At 41.4% G+C, this 20,581-nt stretch overlaps 2 protein-coding genes across 2 annotated transcripts in view; both read left to right on the forward strand.

Moving 5' to 3' along the window:
- BRWD1 (bromodomain and WD repeat domain containing 1) overlaps nucleotides 1-10,207 on the forward strand; it is a 43,444-nt gene extending 33,237 nt beyond the window's left edge. The window contains exons 38-41 of the mRNA XM_021527472.4: nucleotides 1,363-1,598; nucleotides 2,384-2,575; nucleotides 3,018-3,995; nucleotides 6,569-10,207. Coding sequence (XP_021383147.3) covers nucleotides 1,363-1,598; nucleotides 2,384-2,575; nucleotides 3,018-3,995; nucleotides 6,569-7,698 — 2,536 coding nt within the window. The 3' untranslated portion in view covers nucleotides 7,699-10,207. The remainder of the gene's footprint in view (nucleotides 1-1,362; nucleotides 1,599-2,383; nucleotides 2,576-3,017; nucleotides 3,996-6,568) is intronic.
- Nucleotides 10,208-11,188: 981 nt separating this feature from the next.
- PSMG1 (proteasome assembly chaperone 1) lies at nucleotides 11,189-19,174 on the forward strand. The gene is made up of 7 exons (XM_021527476.3): nucleotides 11,189-11,324; nucleotides 11,550-11,632; nucleotides 12,764-12,915; nucleotides 13,266-13,328; nucleotides 15,256-15,454; nucleotides 16,491-16,627; nucleotides 17,675-19,174. Exons 1-7 carry the CDS (start codon nucleotides 11,203-11,205, stop codon nucleotides 17,747-17,749), a joined length of 831 nt encoding a protein of 276 aa, XP_021383151.1. The 5' UTR covers nucleotides 11,189-11,202; the 3' UTR covers nucleotides 17,750-19,174.
- Nucleotides 19,175-20,581: the final 1,407 nt, after the last annotated feature.

Below are 20,581 nucleotides of genomic sequence, written 5' to 3' on the forward strand. Positions count from 1 at the left end.
CACCTGACTGTTACTCATATTCTCTCTCACGTTTAGTCTGTGAAGAGGGAAACAACTGGGATTTTAAATGATTTGTAACCCCAGTGAGATTTTTAGTCATTTTCACGCAGTAGCAAAAATATGTTGAAAAAATAGGGGCTTTTTTTTATAGTATAAAACTGAGAAATACAAGGAGACAAAAGAGTAGAAAAGGTTGGGTTTTTCTTTAATATTTGAATCAGAAAAATCAATATTTAACTAAAACAATGAGGAATGAAACAAAGATTTACTTGCTGGCTATGTTACAAACATGAAAATTGACATAAATTATGTATTTTCTTACATACAGAATACAGTCAGTCCTGTGGAATTTCTAGAAATTGTCACTTGCTGTAGCATTCAGTTGGGAGCCAGATTTGCCTTCTCTTTTTTGAGGGCAGGGAGGCTTTTAATACAATTGCTGTTTGACATGATTAACTCCTGTTCTTAATTAGTATATGGGACAAAATGTGGTAAATCGCTGAAACTGAGCTTTTCCCTTCTGCTGCTGTCCAGTCTTCATTCTCTGGCAGGGAAAGGGTAGGAGTAAGAATTTTAATTTAAAAAAAAATAATTTAAGGGGATTACTTTTATACTTTAAAATAACCACCCACCAGGATAGGCAGAAATTGTCTTTTGAATCTCATTTGTGCTCATATCTGGAGAATTGTGTGTGACTGTTCAGTGGGGCACAGCAGAAGTGAGGTTTGGGATAGCAGAAATTACACATCTTGTGCACCTGGATGAATGTCTGAAAACCTGCACTGTAAGGAAAAAACTGACAAAACAGTTTTGTAGGTGAAAATAAAGGACTGAGCAAGATGGCATGTAGCACTCAGGCGTGTGAAAGTAAGGAAGGATCAAATTAGTGATGTTTTCTTTATTTTAAACTGTGAACTGTAAGGTTCACACCTTCTGTGTGTGTTGGGAACTCAGTTTATTGTGGAATAATGTTTGCCAGGATAGCATTTAATTGGAGGCTCATGTGCATCTAACCAGAGGCTGGGAATCCAACAGAAATTGAGGCTGCAGTGAAAATACGAGAACATGAAATGTCTGGAGGACATCATCATTAAATTCTGTTTCTCAGGGCTGAGAAAGATTCTCTCCTCTTGTATGACTGCCCTAGGACTACAGACTGTTATTTAATGAAAGTAAATATTTTTAATGTTTAGTAAATGTTTATGTTTATCCTTGCCAGAGTTAAAATTGTCTCACACCACATTAGCTCATAAAACCCTCCCAGAAATACAAAATCATATTAAATGTTGTTAAAATACATCATTGCCTTCTCTCTCTTAGTTTTACAAACTCTGTTGCTTTTACTACTTTGACTCTCACTAGAAATCTGAAGCAGAAACCACTAAAGTCTCAGGCCAAACTTGAATCTGAGCAGGAAGATGCTTTTCCTCAGCCTACCTCAAGCAGAGCCGCCTGTGTCACAAGCCATAAACCCAACACTGGCTCCTACAACCAGAGTTCCTCGGGAGAATCCTCAGATTCTGCCTGCCTGGCATCCTTTGAGAGGAATGGGAAGGCCAGATCCACACCACTGACCAATTGTTCTGCTTTATCATCAGGTCAGAATTTAGAATTGCTGCAGTTTGCATTCTGAGTTGTTAAACGAGCTTTGTGTTTTTAACACTTTTTTTTTTTTTTTTTTTTTACACATAATGTTTAGGGTTTTTGTGTGATACACAGGTTTGTGTTTTACTGGATTTTGGACACATTATTTATAGTGAATGTTATAAAAAGATTTGTGTACTGTATATAATTTTTTGGCTTTGAAATACAGTAAGTTTGCTTTCATAAATATGAAGAAATCTGTCAACAGGAAAGCATAGAGTATTTGATAATTGATACTATATAAAATACAGGTTGTATGCCCTTATATATATATGTTATATAAAACTTCTTATCTGCAATTAGCAAATGACAGAAGTTCCTTAAGACTTTAGACTTTAGAGCTTTCCTGTCTTTTCCTCTACACCTCACCTTAACAAAAATTCAGTTTACTTCAAGGAATAAGAATGCAAGTTCTGGTAAAATCTGTTTGAAAATATTCTATGTTTTGGGGTTTTTTTTTAAACATGCTTTTCACTTAAATCTGGTGTTTGAAAAGAGCTGTTTTAATTGAAACTTAAATACAAGTTAAAGAAGCTTCCTGTCACTGAACACTGTATGAATATGGATTTTGTTGAGGTATCAGTTTGATTCCTGTAAGACATTCAGGCATGAGAATGCATTTTATTTTAAGATCATGTGAGAAAATTCTGAAGATTCCAGGGTCAGCAAAATGTAACTCTTAACTGGAAGCTGTTTAGAATTGTCAGTTGCCAATTGCTTTTTTTTCTTTTTTTAACAGAGAGTGAAATAGAAGGTTCTGGGGTTTCTTCATCTACTTCCTCTTCATCTTCATCCTCCTCAAGCAGCTCAGAAGACAGCAAAGGCTGTTCTGGGGCTCCTGTGTCCTCCTCTCCCCTGCACAACGGGGTGTGCAGGAGGAAAAGCAGTCGTAGGCTGACTCGGAACCGAGCTGCTCAGAGGAAACAGACAGGTGGGGTGCCACGAGTCTCTTGTGAGCAGCAAGAAAAGTCCAAATTTTTATATTTATAAGAAATAACTGTGTGGAGTTAGTATTTTTTTAAATGGTTGTATGTGTAAGATACTAATATTTTTATTGGTGCTAATTTTGAAGCCCTCAAATACTACATTCAACTTTTTAAAAGTTTTTTTCACGACTAGGGGAAGAGGGCAGCAGCCAAGAGCCTGGTGAGAGGGAATGACTTGCAACATATCTGAAGAAAAACAGCAGTAGTCCATATAAAGAAGTTCTAATTGTCACAAAACCAGAATGAATCTGAACTTTATGACAGCAAAAGCACCTGACTCTCACTAGGAATCTATTTTGTGCATGTCTGTGGGTTGAACCTGTTCCAGTTTGGACTTCACAGCTGCTATTTAACTTTTAAGATGCTAATCCCTGCTTTCCTTTACAGGAACTCTTCTTCAGGAGAACGGCAATACAAGGAAAACGGTCAGGAAGAAGTTATATGGAAGCGACTCTGAAAATACTTCAGCAGTGACATCCGAGTCCCTCAGCAACAGCAAGGGCAGGCACAGGAAAACCCCACGCAGGAGTGCTGCTGTGGCTGCCAACAAGCTGAGGCTGATGAGCGACGTGGAGGAAGAGGTGTCGAGCTCGGAGAGCATCGGGATCTGCAGGAACAGGAAGCTGCCGCACCGCAACGCCTCGGCCGCCGCCAGGAGAATGCTGCTGGAGGGGTCCGAGGATGAGGCTGGCCTGAAGTCTGAGAGTGACAAGGAAATAGAAGAGCAGCTCACCAAGAGGAAAACTCTTTCTCAAACTGGCTGCTCTGCTCCACGAAGGAAGTTTGTCAGCGAATCTGAGAATGGAAGCTCGGATTCTGAGCCCGACACGCAGGGCAAGCAGAAGAGCTGGCAGAGCAACGGGCACAAACAGTTCCGGGGCCCTGCCTGCTCTGTGTCTCCCAAAGGGAAAAGTCCCACCTTAGACTTATCAGAAGAGGACTCCAAAAGCCATAATTCTGAGGATGGGAGCAGCCAAAAGGTTTCTGACCAGTCAACACCTGCACATCACAAGCCTGCAGTGAGCAACTCTGAGGATGAGGCGGACTCTGGGTCAGACAGGTGGAATGGCAGGAAAGCCTCTGGGCTGCAGCTGTCTCCTCCTTTAAAAAAAGCAAAAGTCTTGAGTGATTTAGAGGACACAGCAGAATCTGAAGCAGAAGCCACAGAGGAGAAGAAGAATTTTGTATGGGAGAGCTTGGTGCCCACTAGGATTGTGAGGAGTCCCAAATCTGGAGCTGCCTCCAGCTTCCATCGCTCTTCTGATTCGGACTCGGAGAGCGATTCCAATAACAGCAATTACTGTGAAACTTCTGCAAAAGCAAAGATGAGGAAGAGGAAAGGAAAAACAAAAATAGTTAGAAAAGGTAACATTTTTTAAGTTAATTTCTCTATTTCTCAATACTGAGTAGATGACAGAGGAAATCTCCAAGAGACATCTCCAGTCTCTCTCTTTGTCCAGCTCCTTGTTTGGGGATTTATGTAACCCAAACCCAAACCTCAGTTCTTTTACCTTGCCTTAATTTCCTCATGAGATTTTCTGTGCTACAGCAGATTTACAACTGTTACTTTCAGTTTGAAGTAACTTTATGATAGTTTCCCAAAATTATTTGATGGAAAGGTCTTTAAATTATTCTCGCATCCATGGTGTTCACCAGAACCTGAAACTTGATTTCACTTTGAGATTTTATTTTGTCAATGATGTGTAGAGTCCTTAACACAGACAGGCACTTGTCAGAACTAAAATTTATATTCCACTTGTTTCAGAAAGTGAACTTCTCTCATTTTTAGGTTTTATTCTGTAATTTTATCATCACTCAGATCTTCGTGTAGTGGCTGATCATGATTTAGAGAATTGGTTTGGTTTGTTTTTTTTTTTTTTAAGCTTATGAGAATGATGCTGATGTTTATTAAACCAGGTCATGTACATTGTGCCTTCATAAAATCAGGGAATTGGTCCTGATTTGGAATTTGAAAGACTATTCAGAGGTTGGTGTTTGGTGCAATCTGTCCAATCCTGTCAATATACTTTAAGAATCATAAGAAAATTACTGTTTTTTAATTAATTGCTGTGTCTGTTAAGATGACTCTGTCTTGACAGTTTTCCACAAGGAATATTTATTTGTTTTGTCCCAAGATCTTCTATTTAATACATATATAGGGGCATACTTGTAGAGTTCCTATTTTTTCAAATAAATATGTATTTTTATATATATATATATATACACACACACACTCAACCAGCTAAACAATTTATGTGGAAGCTTTGCTTTGCTTCTTTTTAATGTATATATAATATAAATATCACATAATCTATTTTGATATGTAAAACAGTCCGTATATAGTTCTGTAATGTAGATTATGTTATATATAATATATATTATAGGTGTGTAGTGTTTAGCATGGGATTTTATATATCAGAAAACATTTAAAGAAACAGAATTTATTTCAGATAAATTGTGCCAATACCTTGTGGGCTGCAGTGCCCCCTGCAGCTGAGCTGGTTGGAGCTCAGGCTGGATTTTCCAGTCCAGTATTCCAGGTTTGGAGTTTGGCCTGAACTCCAGGACACCTGATGAACTAAAATTTCACATCTTTGAGGCTTTTAAAAGCTCTTCCAGTTTCTGGGGGTGCTTGGTTTAATGCTCCCTCTTTCTGCCTCTGCCACCTGGTTGTAGCTCTGCAGCTTTTATCTGTGGATGTTCAGTGGGGAATTTCAATACATTTTATTATAGATTTGTTCCAAATTTAAAATTTTGTATATAATTTTAATCTTTTGGCAGTGTTGCAGGCTGGATTTCTTTATTCTTTACTCTTGTATTCCAACTACTTAATAATATTGGAGGACAATAATATTTGTATGCAACAATAATTCTATAATATCTTATACAATAATATTGTATAAGATCTAACTCTTCATTTTAGCCTGTGGATTAATTCACATTTCATACAGCATTTTGCAGTGTGCAGCAGAAATATGCTGTGCTTTGGCCATAAAAATCAGACAATACAACTGCTACAAGTAGTAATATTCATGTATCATGTCTGGAAGCTCATAACAAAGAAAAGAAATTAATTTTCCTTCGAAAACTTAAAAATAGGGATATACTGAAGTAGTACATAGAAGGATCTACATTTAAATAAGGACCAGATTTTTTATGTGAAGAGATTGTTAATATTGGTACTCAAGCTGGACATTTGAATTTATGCCTGAGAACTTTTCCCTCTGCTTGCATTTTTAAATTTACTTCAAGAACTTTTGATTTTTTTTTATTCATATGTATGAATTGTCTTACTTAGAAGGGAAACATTGATCTTCATAGTATATGATTTACACATGGAATATTTGTTTTAAAACACAACAAAAGCAAGTTCTATATTAATTTTTAAAACAGTGACTGGAAGATTCACTGTTAGCAGCAATCTGAGTGTTAAAGTCACTAAGGAGCTGAAGGGTTTCAGTGTTCTCCACCTGAAACCATGCAAAATTGAAATTTGAAATCCACATGAAATTGGCATCCACATGAAATATTATAGTTACTTTTTTAGGATAAAAGGGCTAAAATATGTAATTAACACTGCAAGTTTTATTCTAGTAAGGAAAATACAACTTTTAATGATACAAGTATTACTAATATGACAGCATTTGCTTGGTGAGGGAATTTGTAATTTTTCAGCTAATTAACAGAGTAATGCTAAAGAAAGCCTTTCTGAGACTGTGAAAAGGTTTGAAAGTGACAATCTCAAGAGTTAAAAGTATTCCTGGGATACTGCTTGTATTTTTAGTAAAGACTTGAGATAAATTGCACTTAACAGTTGAATTCAAAATAAAATTCAATATTTGTGTATTTCATTAAAGGTGATAGGGTCTGGGCATAATAAACTAATAATTTCAGGAATGTAAGACATGAAAAAGAACTTTTTCATCTTTCTTTTGTAGAGCAAACATCAGAGGAGCCCAGCCAAAGTGGCAAAGTGCTGCGGAGCAGGACGTGCATCATCAACTACAAGAAACACATCAGGGTGTCCAGCGTGGGGGAGAAGAAGAACCCCCGCAGGTGTGCCACGCTGGCAGCCAGCAAAATCAAGATCATGAGCAAAGCCAAGGAGGAATTATCCAGCTCAGAAAGTGTTTACCCAGTCAGGAAAAACCGCAAGCAGCTCCAGGGCAGCGTGTCCTCAGCCTGCAGGAAGAAGCTGTTTAACAGCTCGGAGGTGGAGGCTTGTTCCAAGTCTGAAAATGAGAGTGAGCAGGTCTCTGGCAGGAAAAAACCTTCCTGCCCTGAGCCTTCTGTTTCTAAAAGGAAATATATTATTGAGTCTGAGAATGAGAGGACTGACTCGGAGACAGAAACTCGGAAGCAGAGTGATGACCACACGCAGCCACACAAACCCCTCTGTGCTGCAGCTCTGAATAATTTTGACTATAACTCCTCAGAGGAGAATTCCACAAACCACAGGGTAGAAAATGGGGGAAACTGGGGAATTTCTAGGCAGGCAGCTTCAGCCCACAACCATTGTACGAGTAACTCTGAAGAGGAGGTTGATTCTGACTTAGCTAAACTTGAAACTAAAAATACCAGAGTAGCAGCAAATAAAAAACCCAGAGCTTCTTTCAAGAGATTAAAACGGGTGGATGACTTAAAGGAAACAACAGAATCTGAAAAGGGGGGGAAACAAGAGGAGAAAAGCTCTGTCTCCGAGGATGTGGAGGCACCTGGGACTGCAGGAAGATCCAAAGCCAACTTCACCTGTTTCTCCTCGGACTCTGGAACCGACACCACCGTCTGCAGCGACGCCACAGAAAGCAGGAAGCGCAAGAGGAAATCCAAACCCGGCAGGAAAGAAAGCCTCAGCCAGGACTCCCTGAGGCCTTGCAGGAGGCCGCAGCGCAGGAAACGGCGGAAAGGCAGCCAGGAGCAGGACTCGGAGGAGGTGGAGTTCGGCGCGTGCCGGCGGGCGCCGCGGCGCTCCAAGATCCGCACGCGCAACGGCGGCCGGCGCACCGTGCGCTACAACGACGGCGACGACGACGACAGAGCCCTCGAGGATGCGGCCTGCGAAACGTAACCTTAACAAAAGGATAGCCAGCCCATCTCTGGTTTTTTATTTTGCTTTTTTTTTTTTTTCCTTTTTTTTTTTTAATGGTAATAGCACTAGAACTCCTGATGGGCGCTGGCTGTTCTTTGTCCTACATTTCAGGGAATATATTTATATTTTTCTATGAAAAAGTTATGAATGTGATTAGATGATGACTTTCTCCTTTTTCATATTTTGACTTGCACTTGCCTGCCCATGTAGCAGCATTTAGCACAGATGCCAAAATGTGCCTCATTATAGGGGCAATTTTTTGTCTTTACTGGTATTTTATTACATATAAACAAGAGTTAAAAAAATGTTAAAACACTGCAAACAGGTTAATAGCAGTATGTCGAGTATTATTGTTATGGGTGCTGCAATGAAATACTACCTAGGTCATGCAACATTCAAGAACAGATTTCAAACATCTCTAATGCTGTATGAAATCATCTACAATAGTAACAGGCTTCTAAATCATAGTACACACTCTAAAAACCTGGTGGATGCAAGCATTGCTTCCAAAGAGGAATGAAAAGGCTGATAAGTTCACAGCTTGATTCAGTGCAGGTGTTCAGTGTTCTGTGCTTGCATTGCTGAGAAGCAGTTACCAGTGAAGGAGTTGATTTGCCAGTTCCAGAGGCTTTGGTGAACAGAGGGTTCTGCTGACAGGTAGTACATCATTAATGTGACTTCTATACTGTAAACTTTTAAGATTATGAAATGCAGGTGAACTCTTGGGCCTAAAGGGTTTTTGTGTGTTTTCTTTATAAAATAGAAAAACAAACAAAACACTTGTTCTGTTTTCTTTATGCGTGGAAAGCTTGAGGTGCAGGATTCCGACATTCCAGACCTTTTTTTGCTACGTTTCTGTTGTTCCTCCATATTTAAAGTGTTTGAATGTTGGATTTCCCATTGATTAAACCTTACCAGTTTCTGACCATTGTAGTTTATCTCCTGTTTCCACAATGTTTGAGTTGGCTCTTGTTGACAAGAAAGAAAATTTTGCCAGGAAAATATGTGCAAGTCTCTGATTGAAGACATATCAACAACAAAAACACACAGCAGCTCTGAATTCTTAGTTTTCCCTGGAACTGTGCTGGTGGGAGCCCCACGATGGCTCCCCCAGCCCAACACCAGGGAATCTCTGCTCCTTCCCCACTCCAGGGTTCCTCCTCTGTGCTGCAGTTTCCCTTCCTGATTTTGTCATTCAATAGAAGATGTGACAGAGTATCAGATTGATCCAAACCTAGCTCATGTGAACTGAAATAGCAGGTTCGGGAATTGGGTTGGTCTGATTGGTAGTGGGATCCAGAAGGATTTGGGGGGGTGAAAAAATTACTGCAGCTGCACAATCCTGGTGAATAATGACAGAAATCCTTGTACAAATGGAAAGGCATCATGGAAAAAGGAGCTGCCATCAGTGAGAACAATTTCAACACCCTCACTGATAACTCTGATTTTACCATCACTTTTGCTATGTCAGATGTTAGCACAGAGAAATACTCCTTTTTTTCTTCTTCTTCCTTAAAATTTCCATGTGAAGTCCAAAAATAATTTAAATGGTTCTTGCCCCAGGAAGTTTTATTTAGAGCATAGTCTTTAATAGGATGCAGCAGAATTTTGTAAATTCAAGATAAATGTTTATCTGGATTCTATATTTGGTTTCTGAAATACAAACACATTTGTGTTTAGTGATAAAACTTGAAGGTGGCTTTGTGTTTTCTTTGAGGAGCAAAATTTGTTATAAGGTAATAAGTCCACTATTTTTTTTCTATTAGCAGCTGCATATTCTCAATGTTCTCTGGAGTACAACTACTCAAATTTGGGAATAACCAAACTGAACATCAGAGTTTTTATTAATTTTCACTTCAAACAGCTAAAATTGGGCCGGTAGGTTTGAATTTCTAATCTAGGTTTAGATTTACAAAGCTGGTTTTCTTTCAGGTGCTGTATTCTGTCACTGCACACAGAGGTTCATGATCCCTGAAAGCTGGAGATGGTGCTGGTTTTTGGAGCTGCAGATCCAAGAGGGATCCTTAGGGACCCTGACACTTTTATTTTCTAGGCAAAGCATGTGATGGTCTGTATTTCCTAATTTTATACAGTTACTGGGAAGAGAAATTATTAAACTGGAAAGGTATTTTGAGTCTTCCACTCTTTAAGAGTATTTATTTTTAATTTATTAAAGGAGCATGGTGGCTCTTGTAGAATTGGCAGTCCTTTCACCTTCCTTTACGTGAGCATTTTTGGTTTGGTCTAGCTGTACTCAGGGACACGAAGTAGTAGACCTTTTAAAAGTAGGATCTTTATTTAATGTGACTTTTGGGGGGTGTTTTGGTTTGTTTTAGAGCAGGACCTGAGTCTGTGATGGTGATCAGGCAGCATGAACAGAGGCAAATGTTCAAGTGCAGGACAGAATCATAAAGGAATCAGATTCTTTCATGTTACAGGCTTTGATGATGTACATATGTTAGTGGACCAAAGTAAAGCTGTACACACACGTGGATGTCACTGTGCTCTTCTTTGGTTCAACCAGGCCAAGGGACAACAACCCCGGTGGGGCTGGAGAGCTGGAAAAGGCCCTGGGGGTGCTGTGCCAGGGGCTGGACACGAGCCCAGGGGTGCCCAGGGGGGCAAGAGGCCGCTGGCAGCTGGGCTGGATGAGGAATTGTGTGTCCAGCAGGAGCAGGGCAGGGATTGTCCCTCTGGGCTGGCTCGGAGAGGCCCCTCCAGGGCTGTGCCCAGTTCTGGTCCTGCAGGAGAGACCTGGAGGGGCTGGAGCGTGTCCAGGGCAGGGAACGGAGCTGGGAAGGGGCTGGAGGATTCCTGAGGGAGCTGGGAAGGGGCTGGAGAGTTCCTGAGGGAGCTGGGAAGGGGCTGGAGAGTTCCTGAGGGAGCTGGGAAGGGGCTGGAAAACTCCTGAGGGAGCTGGGAAGGGGCTGGAGAGTTCCTGAGGAGCTGGGAAGGGGCTGGAGAGTCCCTGAGGGAGCTGGGAAGGGGCTGGAGAGTTCCTGAGGGAGCTGGGAAGGGGCTGGAGAGTTCCTGAGGGAGCTGGGAAGGGAATGGAGAGTTCCTGAGGGAGCTGGGAAGGGAATGGAGAGTTCCTGAGGGAGCTGGGAAGGGAATGGAGAGTTCCTGAGGGAGCTGGGAAGGGGCTGGAGAGTTCCTGAGGGAGCTGGGAAGAGGCTGAGCTGGAGCAAAGGAGGCTCAGGGGGACCTTGTGGCTCTGCACAGCTCCTGCCAGGAGGGGACAGCCGGGGGGTCGGGCTCTGCTCCAGGAACAGGGACAGGACAAAACAGCATCGAGGTCAGGCAGGGGAGGTTTAAATGGGCCATCTGGATGATTTTCTTCACTGAAAGGATGGTTAATCCTCGGAAGAAGCTGCCCAGGGACGGGGTGCGGAGCCCCGTCTCTGCGAGCGGCGTGAGGGGCCGCGCCGGCGCCTCCCGCGCCTGCTCCGGGCTGAGGGCGGCGCGGCGCAGGCGCGGGCGGCCATGGCGACCTTCTTCGGGGAGGTGGTGGTGGCTCCGTCCCGGGCCGGCCTGGACGAGGAGGAGGAGGCGCGGGAGGAGACGCCCGAGGACCGGGAGATCCGCAGGGAGATCGAGAAGAAAAGGTACCGGCGGCGCAGCTGGAGATCAGGGAAAGGCTCTTCCCCAGAGGTGCTGGCACTGCCCAGGGAATGGGCACGGCCCCGAGGCTGCCAGAGCTGCAGGAGCCTTTGGGCAGCGCTGCCAGGGATGCCCAGGGTGGGATTTTGGGGTCTGGGCAGGGACAGGAGTGGGACTCAATTCCTTGTGGGTCCCTGCCAGCTCGGGCTGTTCTGTGGTTCTTTCCCCAGGGAGATCCAGCTCCTGTGGAGCTGTGCCGAGCAGCCCTTGGTGTGCTCCAGGTTCATCGTGGCCATCGGCAGGAACGCTGCGGGTGCGTGAGAACCAGAACTGCTGGGGTGTGCGGAATAAATTGAGGAGGAGGGAGGTGTAAATGTGCCAGGACATTCCCTGCTCCAAGCCCCAGTGTCCAGCCTGGCCTTGGGCACTGCCAGGGATCCAGGCTCTGGGCACCCTGTGCCACCCTCACATGGAACAATCCCTCCCAAAATCCCATTTAACCCTCCCCTCTTTACGTTGAGCTCATTCCCTTTGACCTGTCATCCCATTAGATTTTGAAATATCCCTCTCCAGCCTTTATTAATCCCCTCTATTTACTGAACGTGCAGCTCTTTATTTAGTAGCAGATGTTAAACCTGGAGGCAGCTGAGTGGTCCAGAGAAAGCTGAAGTTGCTCTGTAGATGTAAAACACAGTTATTGTTACAGCTGCTTGCTCCTCGTGAAAGTTGATGTATTTTCAGTTGAAAAGTGAAATGTGTTTTAATTTGGTATTTTAGTTAGGACAATCCCCCTTTTCCTTTAACTGGCTTTTGTTTGGTAAACTCTGGGATTGTTTATTAATTGGCAAAAGTTTTGATCTAATAGTACCCAGAAGTCTTGTTTGCATTGAAGTGATATTTACATCACATTTAGATTTTATCAAAGTTAACTTTGCTCATTTGTTCGGGTTTTGTTCAGGTTTTCCCTTGAAAAACAGTAATAGCTATTTTGGATCTGTCTTCTGTAGCTTTTGATAGGAATCTGATTTCTGAACGTTTTTGCCACACTCTTGCCTCTGTTTTCTAGAATCAATGTAATAGTTGTGCCTTGCTGCTTCACTGATTTTTGGTTTTAATCTGCTATGTCAGATTAAGGATATTTCACATCCTTAATTAGTACTAAAGAAATTGAAGTTGATTGTAATGCTATAATTCCTAAGAACAAGTGATTTTTATGTTAGGGATCTGTATATGTTGAACAGCTATTTATCTTTTTAAATTTGAATAAGTGGGGCTAATCACATTGTTGATGTTTCTTAGATTTGGTTAGTAAATCTAAGTTGATATAAATGAGTTATTCTTCCTTCAGGTTGCAAAGGAATATTCTAGTTTAGTCCAGCTATTTATTTGTAAAGCAGAGGTTTTATTCTTTATAAATTAACAGTATATTTTATGGCTTTTGCAGCTTTCCTGTCATCTTTTATCCTGGATTCTGTGTGCTGGGAAGTGGTTGGAGTTGTGAAGCTGTGGAATGAGTGGTGCAGAACATCCAGCACCACAAATGTCCTTCCCACAGACTCTTTCTGTTTGTTCTACAGATTGATTTCAGATCCCACAGTAAGTGACTTGAGCATTAATTCCTCTGTGGTTTGGCTCTCTGAAGAAGAGAGCTTTCATCCAGCCCCAAACTAGATACTGCAGGATCATGGATAAATCTCATAAGTGATCTGAAGGGTTAATTCTCACTAAAACTGTGTGAAGTTCTGTGTGGAGCTCAGCACAGAGATGTCACAGCCTCGTGGCTTCACTGCATTTGTGAGCAAAAAATCCTCATTGAAACAGAGTTAAAGAAACCCAAAATAACTGAACAAGTTATTGTCTGCAGCCACATCATCCTTACAGGTGCTGATGAGCTGCTGTTGTGCCCTTTAAACCACTTACTTACACAAGTTTTTACTTTTTTTTAGGTTGTATTGTGCCAATGTAGTTGCTACGTGGCTGAGGATCAACAGTTCCAGTGGCTTGAGAAGGTAAAACTGGCAAGAAAATAAATGGAGTAACAAAATCCTAAGGGTGGGGATCTTCCTCTCTGATACTTTAGACATGACAGTGTTAAATAAGTTTCCCCTGTGGTTTTATTTTATTAAATATTCAAAAATAGATAAATTTACTCTCTGCAGGACCTGTAAAAACCCTTTCTAGATGCTGCCAGCTGTACCTGCTGTAACCTCCCAGCCAAGTGCAGTCAATCCTTTTGGACAGTTTCAGTTTTGTTGGCCCTTAACCACCTCCCAAACCTTTTTCCTGCTTGCTTTTCATTTCCCATGGCTTATTTCAGCTGCATTTCACCTCTGGGAGAATTTTTCCTTGAAAAAACCAACAGCAATTCGTACAGCTGCCAAAAGATCACCAGTTGAGGAGCTCCTGGTGGATGGTGTCAGCTGCTGGGGGTGTTCTGTGCCTTTCCCAAGGGGGAGCTGGAGGGGAAAGCGTCTCCCAAGCAGCATTTGTCCCATTTGTTCCCAGATTTAACATTCCCAGCTTCACGCAGGTACAGGAGCACTGCTGGTTCACTGAAGTCTCTCCAAATATCATCATTTTTATTTTAATAAGATAAAGCCAGGGGCAAATGTTCCTCCTCTTGTTTTTGCTGATGGATTTGGGTCACTGCTTTGCCTGGAGGAAGTGTGGTTTACAATTTTGTCTTGTTGTCTGTCTGCTCCTTCCCTGCCTGCCTTTAAATCTCTGCTGAGCTGATGGACCAGCAGGGATTCTAAAGCTGGGCTTAGAGATAAGTACAGCTTTGCTGGGGAATCACAGCTCATTTGGAAGTTTAAAAGCCCCGAGACCTCAAATGTTTTGCTTTTGCTGTATTCCACATGTTCCTGCACTTGATTTAAAGTGGGATTGCAAAAGTAGGATGGCTGGGGGGTTGTTGTCTTCCCCAGCTGTTTGTGGATATGTGTGATTTCCATTGTGGGTGTCCCTGAACTGTAGGAGTGTGCTTGTACCAAGTCAATGTTCCTGAGTATTTTTAAATTTTGTGGTTATTGGTATTTTTAAATGTGCAGCAGAAACAACGTGCTGGCAGTCTTTTTGCTTTTAATGTGAGTTGCAGCCCCGTTCTGTGTGTAAATCCTGATTTACTGAGCATCTCCCATCTCCACAAGTCATATCTTCACATCTGGGCGTGTTTTCTCTGTAAGGATCACTGACAAACCAGAACACACAGGTTGGAGTTTTGCAGACATTAATTCCAGACAGTGTTCCCAACAAAGCAAGTGGAAAATATGCGAGCTTCTGAATATTTCTGTCAGATTTCTGGCACAGTGGTGACACAGTGATGGCACAGGCAGCTTCCCTCCTGGGATTGGTACGCAGACAGAAACAGGCAAGTTTCTGTCACAGTTTCCAAATTCTCTGTTTTCTTTTCTCCTATTGGTATTTTGTGATAGCCAGAAGGTTTGTGTGAAACTCGGTTCTTTGAATCCGAGAAAGAGAATCCTAAATTTTCTTTCTCAACTGGACTTGAATAGAATTAAATAAAACCTGTGCATTTAAAAGAAAGTCTTTTACAATATTGTGGGACATGGGGCACAATTTTTATTTCAAATGTTACGCAGCTCAGTGAACTGCTTGTTTTTATTTGGAATCCTTCTTTCAATCACCATTAATTAAAGCAGTAAATCTTAATATATTGACTAGAAAGTGCTGAAAACTTCTCCAGCAGATCACTAGACTTGGTAAATATGTCAGCTGTTATTTTGGGGGTTTTTATCTCCATCCCAGGAGCAATGCCTGACAAATCTGTACCTGAAGGCTGTGATTCAGACTGGTTTTGGTCCTGCAAACCTGAGTCCAAGTGCCCTTTGCACTGAAATTGAAATGAATCCTTGAGGTTCCTCTGCTTTTATTGTGAGAAGAGAACTTTTGTTGATGTATTTTTTTTAATTTCAGGTTTTTGGCTCCATGCAGAAGAAAGACTTGCAAGTAACCATCCTTTCCACATGTCCTGTAGCTGATTATAAAACTCAGGAATCCACTCTGACACTTGTATCTCCATTCCTGAAAGCCTTGAAGACCAAAGAATTCCAGGAGCAGGTCTGCTGCCCGCTGCTGGAGCAGCCCAACATTGTGAGGGACCTCCCTGCTGCTGGTACTTTGCAATTTCAATTTTTTACAGGGCTGCTGGTGGCAACACAAAATTGCCCCTGAGGAGCATCCCACTGCAATTAGAATTTTTGCTTAGTTGTGGGAATTGGCTGACAAGTCAGCTATTTAAAAATTAATTACTGACAGATTCACATCTTACACATTGCCCTGGAAAATAGGGACAGTTTTCCAAACCAGCCACAGATCATTTTATCAGCTATGTGTGGGACAGAAGTACTGGAAAATTCTTCAGTAGAGCCTTACAAAGTATATTGTACAGTGGGATTTTTTGGGAATTTTACTTAGTAATTAAGTAAGTTTTATTAGGAATTATTTTCATCTGAGCATCCAAAGTAAAAGTTCATAAAGAACTTTCTGTGTGCAACAGGTAAGGAAGCTTGCACAGGTCTACTGATCAGCCTCGTGGAAAAGTTAGGGTCAGTTTTATGGTGTAATTTAATAAAAACCTAGAGTTTTTCATTCTAGAACCCTTAATGATAGCAGCATGAGGAAAAGCTTGAGGAAGAGGAGCTAAAAGTGGATGATTTTCTCTTGTTCATTCACATTCCTTTTTATGTTGTTGTTTTTTTTGGGGGGGCAGGAGAAGCGGGTTGTTTGGGTTTTTTTGCAGATGTTGCTATTATTTTATTTTTTTTTTATTTTCCATTAAATATTTTATAAAATATTTATTAAATATTTATTAAATAAATATCTCTTAAAATATTTATTAAATATTTGATAAAATATTTTATTATTTTTGTTTATTTATTTTCATTTCAGTTTTTTATTTTCATTTCAGTTTTTTATTTTTATGTACAGTTTCCAGGTAAGGTATGTGCCAGGAAGAAATACCTGCATTTAACTAATTTTTGGTTTTAACTAATTTTCCTTGTGTAGCTGGGGGATAAGGAATGGCTGCTCCAGCAGTCAGGATCCTGAGCTGGTAACTAAACTCCCATGGGTATAAAATTCTGATTTTATAGAGCAGAGGTTCCTTTTCTGCTGAGTTTATCAGAGCTTTTCTTTTGACCTGTGCTCAGTTCTGAGTTACTGCCAGGTGTGGCAGATCCCTGCAGTGCTGTACCAGTGTTACACTGATGTCATCAAGCTGGACACGGTGACCATTGAAGCCTTCAAGCCTCTGCTCTCTTCTCAACTCCTGAAAAGTTTAGCCAAGGTAAAAATTCCATATTTTAAATTAATGGGAGCTTTTGTCTGTTTTCATCTCTTGCATTCTGCTGGTTTTGTTCCCCTGTGAGGATTTCATCTGAAAAGGCAGAAAAATACAGATTTTAATGACAGTGCTTTGAAACCTCCTCTAACATCTGTGTGGCTTAGAAATAATGAATCTACCAAAAAAATCTTCCTTCAAAACTTCATTTTGAATTTTCAGGCTGTTCTAATGGTATGAATATATCAGGGAGGGATTTCTTGTGCAGCTTTCCTTTGGAGCTGCCTCATTTAAAACTTTTAAGCTTTTTGTTGTGTGGGTTTTTTTTTTTATTTTTACATTTTATATTTGTATACCAGATGGCTCTGTTGAAGCTCTGTATCTGCCTCTCTTCTGGCATACAGGAAAGCTTCTTAAAATACCCATTTTGACCTATAACTTTGTTTTGGAGCTAAAAGACCAAATTGCTGAAGAAATTTTTACACTAATCCAGCCTGGCCTTGAACACTTCCAGGGATGGGGCAGCCACAATTTCTCTGTGCCAGGGCCTGCCACCCTCACAGTAAATCCCACTGCTCCCATAAATTCCCCTTGCAGCTCCTAAAATGTATGCTTTACTCTTTCTGAAATGTTTTGAATTGAATTTTAGTTGGTTGAGAACACTTTGAACCCAGATTTAAATGCCAGAGAAGTCTGTGTGTACTGTGGTGTTTATTTCACTTCTAAAATCAGTTTTCAGTGCAGCTCATTCTGTTCTGCTGAATAAGTCTGAGTAAGACATAAATATTTAAACTCTGAAGGAGTACAATGACAAACACAGAGACTCTTCCCCTCATGTCCAAGCAAGGAGGAATGCAGAATAATAAATCCCATTTTCTTGCTGCAGTGCAGATTCCTGTGCATAACTTCATTCAGAAGATCTGAGTTTTGCTCCCAGTTAATATTTTAATAAAAGTGATGCTCAGAGTAATGAAAATGGGACCAGAGGCCAGTGGGGCTCTTGCTTTGTTCCCAGCACTGTGGGTGATGCTGATCCTCTCTTCCTCTCCCCAGGATGCCTCTGAAAGCACAAAGATTTTGAAGAAGTTCCTGACAACCAGTGAAAGTCACAATAATATCTACATCTGACAAGGACAGTTATGCTGCAATTTTGTAAACTCTAGTTTCTTCTCTAGAGGACTTCTGGGATTTTTTTTTCCCCCTGAAAAGTAGAATAAATTCCAGTAAATTTTTACTTTCCCGCTCATTTTTCTTGTTTTTTACTTCATCACTGCAAACACCCTTCTGCATGGCTTGGAAGACTTTCTTCTGGAGTGATTTTAGGAAAGATATCTTGGATATGAGAAGCAACTCCTTTTTCTCCTCCTGAAGGGATTGCCCTACCTAAAAGTATTCCTTTTATATTTCAAAGAGGGAAATGCAGATAAGGAATTCAGTCTGTACCTAACGAGACCTCTCCCTTTTTCTTAGTTTATTTTGAGATCTGAAGGTTTTTCTAATATTTTATGTTCCTCAAATATTTGTCTGTAATCGCATGCACTCTCTGTCCTTTTCCATCCACAGAGAATTTTGCTTATGTTAATGGCTCCACATGCCCTTTTTAATGTATGTGTTGATACAAAATGCAGTAATTAAAGTATGGTAAATGCTTTTAAAACTTGCTAGTGAAAAATAACTTCTGGTCAAAGGGACTGGCAGGATGACAGGCTGCTTCAGCTGGATTTGCCAGGGCAAACTGATTTAATTCACTTTAAAACACCAAAATTTGGGCAATGGTAGGAATAGTAAAAGATCTCTTAGGCAGAGCATGTGATTTTTAGAGGAAGTTAAAATGTTTTAAACTGTCTCAGAAAATTCTCTGGAAGTTGGTAACAATTTCAGCAGTTTATTTCACTTATTAACTTGGATTGAGGTGCAGTTCTCAGTTGTACTCTGTTTAATTTACATTTTGTGTAAGAAAATGGTGTTAAAAATATTAATTTGCTCCCAGGTAATTATGTTCTCTGCTGGGTGCAACTTTGACTCACTCTGGATGCTCAGTAGATATTTTTGAACAGTTTTCCTTCAGAGAACTGTCACTGATTTAAATTTTCACTTCAGGTAATTACAGATGAGCAGATCTTGCCTAAAGTGGTGCTGGATTTTGGATCAAATTCTGAAGCTTTGTTTGGGTTAGTTTTTTTTGGGTTTTTTTTTCCTGTTTCTGTCCATCCTTTTAATTCAGAAATTGGTTTTATGTGTGATCTGAGCTGAGAATTCTGTTGTTTTGAAAGCTGGCAGCACCATTTTCTTACTTTTACGTGTTTGGTTCATAATAAATAAAGCAGATAACAGGAAATATCTTTAATAGTAAATTATGCAGACCCTTAGAAGAATTGTGAATGGATTTCTGGTGTTTGTGTGCTCACCCAGGCAGTTTGCAATGTTTCAGAACAGTTACTGTATTATATTTAATTCAGTTTTTACTACCTGACTTTATGCTGAGGTGTGAGAATGCTCCTAACATCTTGAATAAAAGTGGCAAACAAAACCAGGGCAGCCTGGGAGAAGAAATCAGACTGAAACCTGGTGTTCTGGTAGAATTCCTCAAGAATTCACTATTCTTGCTTGAAATCTCCATAGCAGGAAATGTTTAGGTAGGATGTAGTGGGGAAGTACTGTAGGGCAGTAAAATAAGAGATTTTAATTCCAAATTCTGCTTTTTCCCATATTTTCATGTAAGAAGCAACTCATATTCACCCCTTAAATATTTGGAAGCCTCAGAACTAATGATGAACTGTGTCTGTCATAAGATGTGAGTGTTGACTGAAGATTTTTTTAATATTTGAATGTTGCTGCCTTTTTTATTTTCCCTTCTGTGCTCTCCAGTATCTACCAAGAGCCTGCAGTGAGGCTTTCTTGTTTCCTAACAGCTGCTGGGTTTAATCCTGGTAGGAGTTGACAAACTTCAGACTTGTCAAATGTGGCAGATGGCTTCAAAGCTTTGGGGGGAGAAGTTTGAAATGAGATTGTGTAAGACTTGGTTTCCTGAGGTATTTCCTAAATGCAAATTGTGGAACCAGAGTAAATTGTGAGAATGGAAGAGGGTTTTTTCCCCACTTTTTAAAGACATTTAAGCTATTTATTACCTTTTTTTTTTTGACAAAACTGATCTATCTTCTGCTGAGTGTCTTCCAAATCAAGGGCTATGCTCAAGTCCACTCTGCTTTGTCACACTGCAGAATTTATTTAGTGGGCAGAGGTGTTTCCTCATTCCTGAAGGCTCTGACTCCCAAGGTGATGTGCCTGACCTAAAAGTCCTGGATCCAAGGTGCATTTTATGGAGGCTCCTTTGCTTTTGCCTTGGGAGCTGTTGGAGTCTGTGCAGTGCAGGCCACAGGTGTGAGAGCAGGGCTGTACAAAGGGGAAGTCCAAGACAGGTTTGAGCTGGAAGGGACCTTAAAAATCATTCATCCCACCCCTGCCATGGCAGGGACACCTCCCACTGTCCCAGGCTGCTCCAGCCCCAGTGTCCAACCTGGCCTTGGGCACTGCCAGGGATCCAGGGGCAGCCCCAGCTGCTCTGGGCACCTGTGCCAGCCCCTGCCCATGCTCACAGTGAAGAATTTCTTCCTAATATTTAATCTAACCCTACTCTCTTTCCCTTTTTCTCCTCCCCTGTTGTCCTGTCACTCCAGGTCCTTGTAAATATTCTGTTTCCATCTTCTCAGCTCCGCCAGGCCACCCTGAGCTCAGCCCAAAGCTTCTCCTGTGCAGGTGAACAATCCCAGCTGTGCCAGCCTTTCCTGCCAGCAGAGCTGCTCCATCCCTCTGCTCATCCTGGAGCCTCCTCTGGGCTCTCTGCAGCAGCTCCAGCTCCTCCTGGGCTGGGACAGGGCTGGGGCAGCTCTGCAGGTGGGATCTCACCTGTGGGACACAGGGACAATCCCAGCCCCTGCTGCCCACCTGCTGTGGATGCAG

This window comes from Lonchura striata, chromosome 1 (assembly GCF_050655825.1).
Source record: "Lonchura striata isolate lonStrDom1 chromosome 1, ASM5065582v1, whole genome shotgun sequence".
Classification (NCBI taxonomy): Eukaryota; Metazoa; Chordata; class Aves; order Passeriformes; family Estrildidae; genus Lonchura; species Lonchura striata.